The sequence below is a fragment of the Electrophorus electricus genome, chromosome 15 (assembly GCF_013358815.1).
Source record: "Electrophorus electricus isolate fEleEle1 chromosome 15, fEleEle1.pri, whole genome shotgun sequence".
Classification (NCBI taxonomy): domain Eukaryota; kingdom Metazoa; phylum Chordata; class Actinopteri; order Gymnotiformes; family Gymnotidae; genus Electrophorus; species Electrophorus electricus.
The window spans coordinates 3,924,670-3,941,716 of NC_049549.1; the positions used below are offsets into that span (position 1 = coordinate 3,924,670).

General features: G+C 49.5%; 1 protein-coding gene across 1 annotated transcript in view; it reads right to left on the reverse strand.

Moving 5' to 3' along the window:
* Positions 1-449: 449 nt before the first annotated feature.
* Positions 450-17,047, reverse strand: part of nlk2 (nemo-like kinase, type 2) — a 40,992-nt gene continuing 24,394 nt past the window's right edge. Inside the window, exons 4-11 of the mRNA XM_035534407.1 lie at positions 11,332-11,438; positions 10,611-10,696; positions 8,749-8,958; positions 7,253-7,354; positions 3,389-3,475; positions 2,290-2,488; positions 1,089-1,182; positions 450-810 (exon numbers count right to left, since the gene is read on the reverse strand). Coding sequence (XP_035390300.1) covers positions 756-810; positions 1,089-1,182; positions 2,290-2,488; positions 3,389-3,475; positions 7,253-7,354; positions 8,749-8,958; positions 10,611-10,696; positions 11,332-11,438 — 940 coding nt within the window. The 3' untranslated portion in view covers positions 450-755. The remainder of the gene's footprint in view (positions 811-1,088; positions 1,183-2,289; positions 2,489-3,388; positions 3,476-7,252; positions 7,355-8,748; positions 8,959-10,610; positions 10,697-11,331; positions 11,439-17,047) is intronic.

The following is a 17,047-nucleotide window of genomic DNA, read 5'->3' on the forward strand; positions in this document are numbered from 1 at the left end:
ATATATCAAATAAAAAAAAAAGGAAAACAAACAACAAAGAACAAACTATAACATTATTTACTACAACTGAACAATAAATAAATTAATTGCGATTGAGCTGACTCTAGCTGGACCAATGGAGGCCCTGAGGGAGAGGCAGTATGTGTGTGTATGTCAGCAAATGAGCGAGCAAGAGAGAAATTGCACCCTCTACTGGCAAATAAATAAAGCCTGACATACAGATATCGGATAAACAGCTTCCTTCAACATCTCCATGCTGACATCTGACACACACTCGAGTCCGCACAGGTCGTCTTCGTCGGATGGCTGTGCCCGGCTGCTACGAGAGAGTGTGTGTGTACATATGTACGGCTCTCTCTTACCCACTCAACCGCCCAGGCCCCCACCCCCACACACGCACACCCACCCACCCACCCACCCACCCCCAACTGCAAAACTATGGATCGGCAGGGACACGTGTGCCGAACACGTGCCCTTTACCCACCCCTCACTACTGGTCCCCCTTGGTCAGCAGTGGTTGCGTCTTTAATCTTCATTTCATTAGTACTACAGTACACGTGTGAGCGCCATGGCCAGCGCTGGACTCCAGTGAAATGCTACGCAGGATCGGGGAGGGGGCGCCTGGGCGTCAGTAGTCCAGGGGTGGAGAGTGGGAGGAGTGTAGGGAAGGGGGCGTGTGGGAAAGGAAACCACCATGGCATTCATGTCTTCATCATCATCATCATCATCATCATCATCATCATCTTCTTCTGGAGCTACTCCCACACAAGAGGAGATGGAGGCATCTCAGAGGGTTGGGCTACTGTTGAGCTGAGGAGAGAGGGAGAGAAATTGTGTCACGTCCCCTCCACTCTTCACACTTGTGCACATGCCTCCATCTAGTGTTCAAAACATGCCCGAGGAAATACCCAACATCTGCTCTCCTCCTCCAGTCTTTTCTCTTTTTTTCAGAAAATAAATCTCTCTCCTTTGTGTACACGTTTCCCTTGCACTATGCAAGCTGCCGTTCCTTTCTTGGCCTGTGTGGCTTTTTTGGTCCACGCTCCCTGTCCACCTGCTGGCCATACGAAGCGTTGCGCCCTACTAACCTGATAAAGCTTTTGAAGGCAGCGGACTGGGGATTGATGCAGAGCGGCACCCGATTCCCCTTCTGCTGCTCCAGGATGAACTGATGAATGATCTCTGTGAGACGTAAACAAACACACACACACACACACACACACACACACGGGGACTTTGGTAAAGAACTTGTTCTTGCATACTTTTTATTTACATGTTCGCTTTTATTCCAAACTTCATATGCAGCTTTATTTAGAGCCTAAGGTGAATAATGATGAAGCATCCCATCAGTGTTTGGCCGTTAGACTTCTCTGGGTGGAAGCATGTAGACGCGCTCTCCCCCAAAACCTAAAATGCAGTTTCTCTCAACCTTTTAAAGTCAAGAAGGCCGACAACCGGAGCGAATTAAAAGAAAAGTATGGGACAGCATGTGTGACAAGCGTCCTCCTGCTTGTGAACATGAGGGGGTTCCATCCTATTTCAAACTTAGCCAAAGGCAGTTCACGCTTGCCCTGACCAAATTCCCTGCAGTGTATCCAAGGTAAGAGGAAGATGAAGGAAGAGGAAGGGCAGTGCTACTCTAAGACAGGCCACGTGGTAAGCCTGTCTATAAGCAACTAGCTGACGCTACCTGCATCCAGGAACAGGAGCGATGGAAGGTGAAAATGAAGTAGCTGATGTGTGGATGCAAGACATCACCAGCAGAGGGCAGCACTGCAGGAGGGTTCTCACAGCAGGAGCCCAGAGAAGCACACAAGAGGCTTCATGGGAAGAGACAGCAAGTGAGAGAGAGAGAGAGAGAGAGGGGGGGGGGGGAGACAGAGAGAGAGAGAGAGGGAGGGAGAGACAGAGAAAAAGAGGGGGGAGACAGAGAGAGAGAGAGAGAGAGAGAGAGAAAGAGGGGGGAGACAGAGAGAGAGAGAGAGAGAGAGAGAGGGGGGGAGACAGAGAGAGAGAGAGAGGGAGGGAGAGACAGAGAAAAAGAGGGGGGAGACAGAGAGAGAGAGAGAGAGAGAGAGAGAGAGAGAGAGAGAGAGAGAGAGAGGGGGGGAGACAGAGAGAGAGAGAGAGAGAGAGAAAGAGGGGGGAGACAGAGAGAGAGAGAGAGAGAGAGAGAGAGAGAGAAAGAGGGGGGAGACAGAGAGAGAGAGAGAGAGAGAGAGAGAGAGAGAGAGAGAGTAATTGCGAAAGTGGGCAAGCAATATGCTGCCACACCTTTGACCTTCGCACCTTTGACCTGTCGCACCGAGGTGAGGTTTTTCTCGAAGCCGTCGTCGAACTTGGGGTTGGTGACGGGCTCGAAGTCGCCGGTGTACACCCGGCCGGAGGAGGTGGTGTAGCAGCACTTGCACATGCACGTGTGGTACCGCAAGCGGCCCTCGTCCAGGTACGGGTGGGCCAAGGCATCCTTCGCTGAGATTCTCTTCGACTGTTGATGATAAAATTTTTAGTCGTTCATACATTCATGATTCGTGGATATCAGCGATATCTCCATTACATACATGAACTATTTTAATGAAGTACTACTTCCTATTGACTTTACTGCAGCTCCTGTACCCAGATGTATATAATATCATATTCTATTAAAACGATATATTTCTCTTACTGAGTAATGTGATGATAGAATAGTAGGGATGTAACGATGCATCGGGACACGGTTCATCGAGATACAGAAATGTGGTGAAGGACGATATTGCTCTCCGTTTATTATCGAACTAATGCAAGTTGCATTGTTTGAACACCAGAGGTCGCACTTGACCTATGGTGAAGCTCTTACAATAGCACATTTGCATACAGAAGCCGGTTATAAACCAATGTTCCTTGAATACCCTTTGTGGTTTCTCTTAACTGCAGGGGGATAAAAATTCTTGTTTAATATTTGCACAGTATTTTTGCATTGCTCATGCTTCATAAATGAAAAAAGGAATGCTTTCACTTGGTTATTTAATATATAGTGAAACTACGTTTTGTTTATAATTGCAAACTTCTGCTCTTTTTTTGTTTAAAAAATTGTGCCTACACTGTTCATAGAATTGAATCCCCCCCCCCCCCCCCCCCCGAAAAATTGTGTTCATGAATCCAGTCACAAGAATCAAGCCGAACCGTGAGCAGAGTGCATCGTTACGCCCCTTTACAATCACTTACAGATCTACTCATCACTGCCAGGTGACTCACGGTGGTAAACTGACCCTCACACCCCAACACCCACAACAAGCAATAAAATGAATGTAATAGGTGCAAGAAGCATTTGGTTTACAAATGAAGTGTGCCAAGATATCATCGTGTTGTATTACCGGGCTCCTAAGAGCTAGCTCATCAGGACACTCACCGGGTCAAAGACCAACATCCTGCAGAGCAGGTGAACGGCCTCGTGGGTCGCCTGACTGGAGAGGGTGTACAGGACAGGAAGCGAAGGCTGCGAGAAGAGAAACAGGAAACTGTAAACCACCAAAAGCAACGAGAGAAGTATCCACCCCAGGCAGCAGGAAGAGGCTTAAGAGCGCGGGAAAGATTACAGGCTTGAATCCTGGCAGGGGCGCCAAGCACTTCACATCTACGTCCTCACACACGCTACCAGTTACATGTTTCCCATAACAGTCCTTAGGAACTTATCCCGATGCCCCGAAGATCCGCCAACAAAGACCACTGTGGTTCGGCGGACAACCACGGGGTGGTGTAGCATCGTGGGCACTAGCGATGCCTGAGCTGATAGCTGGCCAGATATGGGACAGCGAGAACAATGAGCAGGGGCTATTTTTAACCCCATCTAATTATCTCCAGCACCCAGCAGCCCACCTTCTCTCTCCCGCTCCATCTCCACAGCCAGCTCGGCTGCGCCGCTGATTGAAAAAAAAGCCCAATGGTAATCATTTGTTTTCCCTGATTGGGTTTTTTTTCTTTTTCCTCCTCCCCTTTCTCCTGTGCAGTGCACAGATGCAAAGGCATTGGGCTGCTAATTCGAGAGAGAGAGAGAGAGAGAGAGAGAGAGGGATGAAAGGAAAGAAGGTGAATGAAGGAGTGCGGTACCATCCTCTTCACAGGCTGCCCTGGGGAGGGGAGGGTAGCACGTCGCTACCGAAAAGTTTTTAAGGTGGCCCGCGTGCTTCCTCTGTTTGCGTACGTGTGCGGCTGACGCGAAAAATGCAGGGTGGGAGAAACGCACCTCTTCATCCATGGAAACCGCTGTTAAGCACAGGGCAGCAATTTAGGCTCGTGTGTGTGTGTGTGTGTGTGTGTGTGTGCGTGCGCGTGCTCGTGTGCCTGGATTAGGCTGCATTAGCCGAGGATTAAAAGGGAGAGCGTCAGGCCAGCGTTGAGGGCCGGGTCCCTCCCGGTTAATCCAGTCGTGAGCCAGGAGGGTTGGTACATGGAATGGTCGCCATGGACACCCAACGTCCAGAATGCCTGCTACTCCAATGCGCTAAAAGAGCGGGGAATTCAGAACTTTTTCCAGTCTCCTTTGAGGGCGGACTGAGCCGCAAAGCTGCAGGCCCCTGCTGCTACTTTCATCCGCGAATAACTCCGCGTCACAGGCTAGAATCGGCGGCGGCTTTCCGCGGGTGCAGAACGCTCCGGCTCACCCACGCCACGCCACGGCCGGCGTCTCCGCTGCGGCTCGGGGAGACGCTCAACTGCCATCTGCGCCTCGCAGCTCGAGCGGCGACCGCGAGGGGAGACCACGCGAGCCCCGCCCACCCACATCTGCCCCGGCTCGGAGCCTGGGACACCCGACACCCGCCCCGCCTCACGAAGGCCCCCACCCTGCCTGGCCTCGTCCATGCATCTGCCTCTGGCCAGCCTGCCAGCTTTGACAGCCACACAGCCAGGTGGTGCGGGCACAGCGAGGACTTGTTCAGTTCCCCCAGACATCCCCTCCCCTCCTGTACTCTCTCCCTCGTTCTCTCCTTTCTCTTCCTCTCTTTCTTACCTCTCTTTTTGTCTTTCACCGTCCTTCTCTCTCTCTCTCTCTGTCAGCCCATCTGTCTGACCCACTTCATCTGTCACTCTCCTTCTCCCATTTTGTCTGTGTGTGTGACAGATGTCAGGTATTTTCTCTCTCTCTCTCTCTCTCTCTCTCTCTCTCTCTCTCTCTCTCTCTCTCTCTCTCTCTCTCTCCCGCTGCTGAGAGCGTTGCAAAATTAATATGACTAATGAGGTCCCCAGTGGAGCCGCCAGCCAGGTGATCTTTACAGGTGCGACTCCTCAGAGTTCCCTCTCCCTTCCTCCACCCCTTCTCCACCCTGCCTCCATCCTCCCGCGTGCTCTTCGCCCCCCTCCCCCACACCCAAACTGCATTCCACTCTTCCACCCAGACCCCGCCTGCCCGTCAGTCTCTCCATCCAGAAAGAAGACAAGGATGCACACACCTGTGCCACAAACCAGTCAGGTCACTTCTCCGTTCCCTTCCCATGTCAGCTTTCTGGAAATACAATGTTCAGGGAAGGTTTAAAGGAACAAGAAAAATCGCCATTAAGAAATCAAGAGGAAGCAGAACTGCACGCGCCCGCTTTAGACGCTTATTTAGGTCTCGACAAAAACAGCTGCGGTATAACAAATATAACCATCACAAATTCCAAAATAAGAGTTGGGCTGGTGATCTAGTGTTTTAGCTGGAAGGCAAGCTTTGACAGATGGCAAAGGTGAGAGGAAAAATGAGAAACCTTACTCTAGAAAAGCCGCAAAGCTATACAAAGATGCACGGCTGAAAACCACACCAGCTTTTCTGCCCAGTTTAGTCATTGCCAGCTTCCACCCACTTGCTAGGTCTTCCCCTATTGAATGATGCTAACAATGATACTGTCGACTTTGCAGCTAAATAACAGCAAACGTTGAAACGTTTCTGTGTCCGATTAAATGCGCAGAACGCAAAAGCTGCCCAGAAATTGCAACCGCCAGAGTGATTCTGGCCAGGGGTTCAGCATGGGTGAGGTGTGGCCAGCTTTAGCCACACCCACTACCCCTCCCCCAATGCTTATACTCCACCCCCCAGCCACACACAGGACTGGACTCTCTAGCAGCCACCATAATGGGAGCAGCAGTCAATAGATGTGATTAAAACGTCCTGCTCTGGGGTCTGCCAGCCACACACAGGAGGGAGAGCGCTTCAAGTGACAAGGTCAGCCAAATGTCAGCATGCATGCGTATGCGTGTGCGTGTGTATGTATGGGGGGGGGGAGGGGTATTTACTTAGAAGAGAGGGAAGGCCGATTAATAGGGTCTAATCTTTGCTGGCATGGCGAAAAGCAGGTTTAGCAAGACTCTGTGTGTGTTTGTTTGTGTGTGTGTGTGTGTGTGTGTGTGTGTGTGTGTGTGTGTGTGTGTGTGTGATGCTGCTAGGCGGTCTGCCAGGCACAGGGTCGATGAGATACAGGAAGTGGAGGGGCACAAGGCTCACACTGCAGTTCCCATCCTCCACGGGATATCGCGCTCTCAGAGCGACTAGTCTGAACTGCAGAGCCAACACCCTGCGCCCCACACACACACACATAAGCACAAATTCACACACGCACACATACGAGCATACACACATACATGCACTTCCACTCAAAAACCATGACAGCTTAACATTTACTGGATCACCTGTACCTTATCACATTACATAAAGCTTTTCATATGAAAAGTATCCACACAACTCAAATATTCCTTTTACACACACACACACACACACATGTATATATAAAAAGAAATTCCAGAAAGGCATAAGGTGTGAATCTCCCCCTCAGCTCTCCCGCTTCCTGGAATAATTTCTGAGAAACAGAAACTGTAAGGAACTGTGAGAATTCGTTTGTTACAGCTGTGTCAGGCAGCCAATCAGAGTGCTCCAGTTAACACAGCAGAGAATAGCTCCAGGTCTTTTCAGGAAAGTGTCAGAGCCTGAGGGTCATAACCGAGTCACGCGAGTGGTCATTCGGTGCTGTCATTCATCAGGTACAGCCAATCGGCACTGTGACTCAGCGAAAAAGGACAGTACAAACCACAAAATCCTCTTTATTGTATGGAACAAAAGACTCTACACTATATATTGGGTACAACTCCAGCAACTTTGACAAAGACTAGTTTAAAGCCAAGGCATGCAAGTTTTAACAAAAAAAAGACACACACACACACACACACACACACACACACACACACACACAGATAAACGGGATGAAAGGTGAGTAGGAGCAGGACCGAGGGCAGCGTTCGACCTCACCTGTTTATGCGGCCCTCGGAGAATGTGAGCCCGTGCTCCTTCACATGCGGTCCTCATCGCCTCCAGCGACGGAGTGCCCAACAGATCCGTAATCAAATCCAACTGGAACACAGAGAGGGCCGGCGCAGGTAAACATAGGTGAGGAAGACTCACGCGTTTAAAACATTCAGCATTTAAAACATTCAGCACAAGCCAGCGCAAGAAATGGATGGTTAAAACTTCAACCTGTTGTTAATCTGCACCTTAACAAGTGAGAGGCAACTCAGTCCGCATTAAATCAACCTCTTTACCGAAGAGAGTTTAATGGACCTTACAGGGGAAGTCAAAGTGCTGTCGGTGCACATTCTTGTCTGGGGGATGCCAAGTATAGACACACGGAGACACACACATACACACAAAAAGAACATACGTGCATGCATAGGTCAGCAAACACAAACACGGCTGTGCGTGAACATCCACAGACGCATTTGCAGTCACACGTTCACCCCCCCCCCCAACCCCCCAACACGAAGCTTCAAGCCAGATATTAACAGAACACATGCCTTCTCATGTTCTGCACTGAATAAACAGAACAAAGGCCACTGAGTCTAAAGCTTATCCTCTTTTCCAAAGTGTTCATGGACTTTTGCTCCCGACACACAGTCTGGACTCGCAGGTCAGGGCCGGTCCAAGGAACTGGCGCGGCCACCGTCCGGCTACTCGGCAGTTGCATGGGTTCCTTCAAACCCCTCTCCCTTCGCCAGCACAGTTGTGCCCCACTGATCCACCTACAAACTTCATATTCTTTTGTGCTTTAACATCGTAGCATGTTTCAACATTTGGTTTATACACAAAAACACGGTGAAATCAAAGCCCTGACGTATTATACTTTGTAGACATGGTCCACTCCGAGTTTTCTGTTGCACATTTCTCAGCCTAGAAAATGTTTTGTTCTAGAACGTTCCACAGAGGAAGTAGTGAGCGCAAAGGCTTGCCGTGTGAGCTTTGTGCGTTCTACGCAGTTAGCCCGGGTCTCGATCACTACAGCGCCGCGTTCGCTCTTATGACCTCAGCCTCATGGCACCCTCTCTTCCTCTCAAACCCTTAATCGTTCGCACCTTCTCTCTTTCACTTTCACTCTCTCTCTCTCTCTCTCTCTCTCTCTCTCTCTCTCTCTCTCTCTCTCTCTCTCTCTCTCTCTCTCTCTCTCTCTCTCTCTCTCTCTCTCTCTCTCTCTCTCTCTCTCTCTCTCTCTCTCTCTCTCTCTCTGCACCTCTCAGTCCTCAGCACGATTGTGTAACATGCACCCAAAACTCAACAATAGAAGCGTCACGATCCAAACGCAGATTTTGCCACAAACAAAACCCCCACAGGACAACCCCAGCAGAGCGCTGTCAACAAACTGTGCCGAGAGCACGAGGCCAGGGCTTGGTTTTACTCCGGACCCGTGCTTGGCTCGGCTCCGCCCTTCGTACTGGGAGCACGAGGGCGGGGCGCGGCTCCGGCGATGGGAGTACCTGCTGGATGGGGCTCTGGGCCTGGAAAAGGATGCGGCGTCCCAGCAGCTCAGCGAAGATGCAGCCCACGGACCAGATGTCGATGGCGTTGGAGTAATGACGGCTTCCCATCAAGATCTCGGGTGCCCGGTAGTACTGCGTCACCACCTCCTGAGTCATGTGACGCGACTCGTCTGGCTCCTCCACCCGAGCGAGGCCGAAGTCGCAGATCTGTGGGCCGGGAGAAAAACACAACAAAAACACAGATCCTGGGTGGGGTGTCCACGGCTTTTGCTTTCCCTTAAGTGGTGACATTTCTCTTTAGCACCAAAACAGCCGACAAAACATTTGGAAAGATGGAAAAGATTTGGGCTTTCTGAAAGGAAACAAGACAAAAAGATCAAGAAAAGAAGAAGAAAAACAATCACAACTACAAAGAAAGAACTACTCCCCTTTTTTGGAGGGTGGTGGCAGGATGTAGGGTGGAGGATAAAATGTCTATAATTGTGTTGGAAGTGCTTAGTAATACACATTAGGACTAAAGATGGCAATTACACACACACACACACACACACACACACACAAAATAAAATATATTACTAACAATGATTTGACAGAGATTCATTAATCCTAGAAGAGCCTAATAACATACGCCAGCTTTCACAGACAAATCTTACATGGGACACTCTAAGAAGCCCTTCAGCGAAATGTCAAGATGTGCCTCCTCTCCGGCCTTTCAACCTCCACTGCTTAAATCTAAATTTGTGGACAGAATGACAGGAACTCAGGGGGGCGGGGGTCATTAATGTAGCGTAGCGCTAAGAATCCTGTTGTTCTAGACCCTCCATCAAGCTGAACACACACACACACACACACACACACACATGCCATGGATAAAGACCCTAAGCGTGTAGACAGACACTGAAAGGATCACTGAAAGCCAGATGAGCCACTCAGACAGACACTAACAGGACGGCTTCTCTGAGGTACAGAGAGTAAATGCTAGAAGTCAGAGAAACGTTTCCTCTTTGCGGAAATGGGACATAAAGGATAGATGAGCTAATGCATGCTAAATAATTCCCCACCCGCCACTTCAGAGCCTGATCTAATCCCTCTCTGCCCTGCAGCAAGATTTCACTAGCTGTCTGGCCTAGCCAGCAACCATACGCACACACGCGCACTCTTCCACACACACGCACGCGCGGCCCGAGCTCACAAAGAGTGAAAAAGAAACACATACTCAGCGGAAGAGAAAGAAACAGAAAAAAAAATGGAAAGACACTTACACACAATCAGAAACACCTGCACATAGAGAGAGAGAGAGAGAGCGAGAGAGAGAGAGAGAGAGAGAGAGAGAGACATATAAAGGCAGACATACACAAACAGACATGAACAAAGACACACACAAATAGAGTGAGCAAGAGAGAGTGAGACAGACACGTGTACACATGGAACAGAGATCTGTCTTTGAGATCCAGACTGAAGTTTTGTCAGGATCTGAACACATGAATCAATTGTGATTGTGACCCCATGAAGCCAACGAGGTGTGTGTGTGTGTGTGTGTGTGGTATAAGTGAAGGCCTAAACCTCTTCCTCTCTCCTGTTCGAGCAGAGTACAGGCGCGCTGCCACGCGCGCCGTCTTTAGCATCTGCCGCTCCGTGTTTAACAAGCGCTACCGGAGGCTCAAGGGCAATGCAAACGACCCACGCCATGTTGCTCCCTGACACACATGCCCTATACAAGGTAAACATTTGCACAGACGCATAGGGGTGCACGATTTGCCTGAAGCTGCTTTACATTTTTGGATGCCCGGGGGGAGGCGTTAGGTGAAGGGCGGGGCCCAACGGCCCTCAGGCTAAACGGCGACAGGCATCGCTCTGACCTTAAGCACGCAGTTGCTGTTGACCAGAAGGTTGCCGGGTTTGATGTCTCTGTGCAGGATGCCAGCGGAGTGCAGATACTTCAAACCTGCGGACATGGCGGAACAAGGCAACAGATCGGCAGTCAGCCGATGGCGCCGGTTAAGACGCCAGTCAGTCATTCTGAAGCTTTTGATACTGTTGGCTGCTGGCTGATGGCAGTCTGTGGTGATGTAACCTTATCAACTTATCAACCAAACTCAAGTCTGGTTTATGAGCGAACTAATCAGACAGTGTAGAGAGGTGATATTTATCCACCTGTTGGAAATGCAGTGGACTGTCTGGTGTGTGTGTGTGTGTGTGTGTGTGTGTGTGTGTGTGTGTGTGTTGGAGAGAACATGTCTTTCTCTCCTCTGAGAAAAGACTTTAGGAGTGAAAGACTTTGACATGGTTGCAGTGTGGAGTGTGTGTATGTGTGTGTGTGTGTGTGTGTGTGTGTGTGTGCGCGTGTGTGTGTTGGAGAGAACATGTCTTTCTCTCCTCTGAGAAAAGACTTTAGGAGTGAAAGACTTTGACATGGTTGCAGTGTGGAGTGTGTGTATGTGTGTGTCTGTGTGTGTGTGTGTGTGTGTGTGTGCATTTTGTTCAAAAAAGGACTTTGAAATGGTGAGAGGTGAATGAGTGACAGAGACAGGGTATGTGTGTGTGTGTGTGTGTGTGTGTGTGTGTGTGTGTGTTTCTTACCTCGGAGGATCTGGTAGAGAAAGACTTTGACATGGTCAGAGCTGAGTGGCTGAGGAGACACTATGATCTTATGGAGGTCACTTTGCATGAGCTCTGTCACCACATAGCTATGGAGCAAGAATCATTAAGGAAAAGCAGGAAATACAAAGAGTACAAATACCCCCCATACACACCCCCACACCCTACACCCACACACATACACACACACACACACACACACACACACACACACACACACACACACCCAGGAGAGGCAGTGCATGAAAGGTTAGCTAAGAACAGCCTGGTTGGCGGATGGCTCGAAGGCCAACAGATGGAGAGGATGATGGAGACTAGTTTCCTGTTCCAGGCTGTGCTGTGCATCGTCACCCAACGCTGTCCAGGGAAATGTGGCCAGAGTCACAACCGCAAGGACTGTGTAGAGGAGGCAGCGCCCGTTCTACTGCTGGATATGGCAGGTGGAAACAGGTGGAGCTGGAGCCCCACCCACTGCCTCAACTAGCAGGGGGTGGAAGTTCAGGTCAGGTCAGGTCAGGTCAGGTCAGGTCAGGTCAGGTCAGGTCAGGTCTGGCTGTTAGACTTGACTGGCATGACGGCAGCTAGGAACCAGCTGTGCCCGAAATGAACAGATCACAAGGAACAGGATTCAGTGCCTCATGTTCTCATACCCATCAACTCTGTGTGTGTGTGTGTGTGTGTGCGTGCGTGTTTTATGACTTGAAAAATTATGATCATTACAATTTCCTAAGGGATATGCACGGCGATACAGACAGACTAGATGACCGTTGAACACCTAAAGATCCTCACAGACGGACAAATGCCTGCATCGGTGTATATAAGACGCCTCTGGTGCGTTTAGTGCCAAGGTCCGTCAGGAAGCGAAGGATCTAATCTACAGTTAAAACACGCCAGCGCAGAGCAAACATGTCGATGGTGGTTACAGTGGCACTGCGCGGCCATTTTAAGACAAAACACTCTTCGAAATATCTCCCAGACTGCCCTGAGTGAGCAGCTCACAAGGAAAATGAGTTGTTTTGATGAAATGTTACATGCAGCCTTCGAAGTGGCTCACTGTCCACATTCGATATTTACTGGATTATTTTGTTTTTGAAATGAAACATGGGTATGTTGTCAGTTCAGTGAATTAGTAGTCTCTGGTATATCTATCTCATATGAAACCAATTAAAATAAGATAAATGACCGATTGTAATGAAATAAACTGCAAATTGTATGAATTGGAGAATTTAACTATATAAACTGCAAAGAATGAATATTCTGACGACAGTAAGTGTGTGTGCGCGTGTGTGTATGTGTGCGTGTGAGTGTGTGTGTGTGTGCGTGCGTGTATGGTGTGTGTATGTGTGTGTGTGTGTGTGTGCGCGCGTGTGTGTATGTGTGCGTGTGAGAGTGCGTGAGAGTGTGTGTGTGTGTGTGTGCGTGCGCGCGCGTGTGTATGTGTGCGCGCGCGTGTGTGTATGTGTGTGTGTGTGTGTGTGTGTGTGTGTGTGTGTGTGTGTGTTTCTCCCATTCTTTTCAACCTCTCTTCTCCTTCCTATAGTTATTCATGGAAAAGCCAGACAGGTGGTTGGGTCTGGGCCTGCCAGACTGGATTTCTCTGTAAACCTATAAAATGTCATTGGAGTTTTGAATGAATCTACCATTTCAGAAGCTTGTTTTCTGGGTCATGCTATCGAGATCACGCCACCACATCATAAATACAAAACCTGCTGCAGTGCAATAACAATAATAAGCAACAAATTACTTTATTCCAAAACGCTTTTTCATACTACACGAGTGTAGTATGAAAGCAAAAAAAATATGAATGTGAAAAATTCTGCAAACATATCTGGATTCAGAATTCAAATATACATAATAGTCAATAATCAACAATAATCAAAATCATTGTTGATTAGTGTGATTACAAAGTATAATTCTCTCCATATGTAGAGGGTTGAAGCTATAATCAATCAAACACACAGGGAGATCTCTCAGTTTTGCAGTGTCATCCTGAAACGCGGTTTGATGCATGCGCATATTTAAGTGCAGTCTGTTTCTGTGCGACTATATGCGTGTGTGTGTGTGTGCACCCGCGCGTGTGTGTGCGTGTGCGTGCGTGCGTGCGGCAGAGATTATGAAGCTGCCCAGCCAGCTCCGTGCTGTGTGTGGCAGTTAGAATTTCCCAACAGGGGGGTGCACATGCGTGCATGTGCGTGTGTCCCAAAAGGCCTTTCATCATGTATGGAACACAAATTAAGCCCCAATGTAAATGTAGGACGAGCTCAAACAGTGCAACATGGTCACTTTTCTGCTTCTCAATATGGGTTCAACTGCACACAAAAACACACACACACACACACACACACACACACACACACAGACACACACACACGTACATGATAAAGCGGAACTCGAAGAAGTGCAGCAGATCAGAGGCAGTAGCCAATACACCACCAGTTTCTCACTCCTACCCTAAAATAGCGCAACCTTAGTCACTCATCACCACAGTCACCATGCCAACTAATACAGGATGAATGTAGGCAGTGGGCGAGAGTCACCTGTGGTCTGGGTCCCCTCCTTCTCTCAAGAATGACTAACTGACAGATGAGCTCTAGAAAGAGAACTGAAGCATTCCCACTAGACGGTTCCCACAGTGACTGCACAGAAAAAAAAAACAACAACCATTCACTCGCTTGTGTGAATCCCCCTCACCACACACTCGCGCAGACGCATGCAATAAAAATAGCCCACCAGGAAAAAAGTGCTAGACCTAGCCTATATAGCTCACAAAAAGAGTGGAAGAACTTAGAATTTAATGTGACTGCTGTAACAGGTAGAGTTTCACTAAAGCTTGTTAATAAAGATTGACAGCCTCTCTATAATTAAGTTTGTCTTTACATACTGAGGGAACTTGGTTTTCTTTTATGTCTCCTTGTACATGAAAAACTCAAACAACAGATTTGAACACACACGCTCACACACAGACGCGAACACGCCCACCCACACGCACACATGAACAAACACACACACACACACCCTAGACCTCATTAGTGTTGTAGAGGATAACAGGCACTAAGCACAACAATATCCTCTTGTACAACACACGGATACACAAGCATGCATGCACGCACGCAAGCACACACAAACACACACACACACACACACACAAACGCGCCTCAGAGCAGCACAGGGAGTGTTTATACAGACCGGGGCTTTGTTAACGTGCTGCTCTTACCACAGAAGGGCCGTAGCGTAGCTTTGTTGCCTGTTAATTGAGCCGCTCCGAGGCCCGGGGGCACAGGGGAGAAAACTGCTGCCGGGTTTTCATTCATTAAACACAGTCACACACCTCGCCACCACTGCTCATTGGCTGCTGGAGTTCGCTTCGCACGCATCATCGTTAACACCCTTCCTCAGCAACAGCGCCGGCTGTGTTAGTGGCGCATCCAGGCCGTCGTGCGGCGGCGACGGAGAGCGCCAATCACGCAGCAGCTCTCTCTGGATTTTGGAGAAATACCAGGAAGGCACAAGGAAATTCCCCAGGGTCGTAAATTTAGGTTTCAAGAAGAGCTATGGGTGCATTAGAACACCTGTGCAGCTGTTGCTATCCAAACAAAGGACCTTCATCCGTTACAGCCGGTGTTTTTTTAACCACTTGTGAAAGTTTCGCCGTGATTACAGCTCGTCCTGGCCCACAAGTGGCCGCCGCGCCACCTACACCGTGGCGTAAACGCTGTAGCCGGTCTCCACCCTGCACACGGCAACCTGCCTACGAGGTGCGAACTCTCGCGCCTTTTGCGCGCTCTCCCGGCAAGCGCAGGCAGCGGAAGCGGCCGAGGACAACACCCTCACACCCCTGCAGCTGTGCGCCGGTGACATTGGCAAGGGAAACTCGCCGTCAGGACAACGACACGGCACAGAGCAATAGCGATTCGTGGGATGTGTTCACATCCGTGAGGGAAATAAACACGAGAGAAGTTAAAAGAAAAAAAGAAAACATCATCAACAACAACAACAAAAATTACAAAAGACAATAGCTAGAAAACAAGGTTGGGGCTGGCGTGAGTTCAGAACCGTCTCTTCTACACTTTTTTGTCGTTGTTTGGATTGTTTTTGTTTTCCGTTCTTGGTAATGAATGTGCGCTTTTTTTCTCAGAGCCAGGTGGCTCCAGATCCTTGCCAGGTAACTCCTGAAGCCGCCCACCACTCTCCCAGCTAATAATAACACCATCAGGTCTGCTCGCCCTCTGCACTTACGGGGTCAGTGGTGGCCAGCGTAAAGACGGCCGACGTTTGCCCGATAACGCCCACAGAGACAAGTGAGTCTGCTCGGAGCATAACGAGGGACGTAAAGGCAAATGAGAATAAAGAGTGACTAAGAGAGAATCTCAGGGACATGTGAATGTGTGTGTGTGTTGGTGTGGGTGTGTGACGATTCCACCACCGTTTGTTCCAGAAGCGCAAATGTGGGCTCCAATGGGGGAGGACCTAAATATCTCCTCTCCAAGGACCTTGTTACACAGAAATCAACAAGCAAGGAGAATGCATGTGCGTGTGTATGTGTACACACACACAGGGGTTAAACAACACCTATACCACACACACCCACAACACACACACACACACACACACACACACACACACAGTCGAACCACCACCTACATACACATATAGGTTACACGACGCCTGCATAAGTACACACACCCACCCATGCCCCAACATTCTGACATGCAGCTAATCCATGGAGGACTAAAATCCGACAAAAGAACATGACGCAAATGGATTTCGGTCACGCTATGACGGACCCGACAGGATGCACCCGTCAAAGGCCGAGATCAGACCCCGCCCGGGACAAGGCTCAATGACCTGCGGAGGGCAAGACGGGGCAGACGAGGGGCCCGGGGTCGCACTTCAGCAGGAAGGAAACCTGTGAACACTCATGAATACGCAGGCCTCTCAACACTTCGGCTAAGCTCCGCGTTAACGGGCAGTGTGTCGAAACGGACCGACCGCAAGCACAGACGCAATCCTGGCAACGCTGCCAGCAAGCGAAGAAGCGTTTGAAGCAGTGTTTGGCAGCAAGAGCGATAAGGAACCAGGAAGAGCACTGCAGCAGCGATGATCATACCTTACTCATGGCTGCATTCTCTGTGCGGCACAGGAAAAGGGCGTACGCTCGGGACGCTCTGTGTGTGCGGTTGTGGTATGTTTGCACGCACAAACGCGCGTGTGTGCACGAGCTGAGCTTCACGAGCATGTAAAACGATGCCAGCGTGGAGAGCTAAGGGGCTTCCGACATCACAGACCTCGAGCCGCAGCTGCTGCTTGTCCGCGGGTATCTTCTCGTTGCCGCGTGAGCCCAGTGGCTACTGGAGAAAAGGTCTGGATGAGGAGGACATTGCGCATACTTACTGCTGACGCACCGCATGAAAACAGGAGTCACCTCAATTCATCCAAAACACTGCAGCGTGTAGATTTCAAACTTATTCCTACTGCTGACAGAGAACCCAGAGCAGATACTTGGGGACAAGCGCGAAGGGATTCGTTTGTCTCAGAGGGGCGTGGGGTGTGAAGCACTGGAGCAACAAATATGGAAGCAACATGGTCGACACCGTGCCGTTCGAGGACACACGGCCCTCATACTGTTAGGGAAAAAATGGCGACAAAAGAATCAAACAGAAAGAACAGAACAAAGCAGTGATAGTTCAAAAGTAATTAA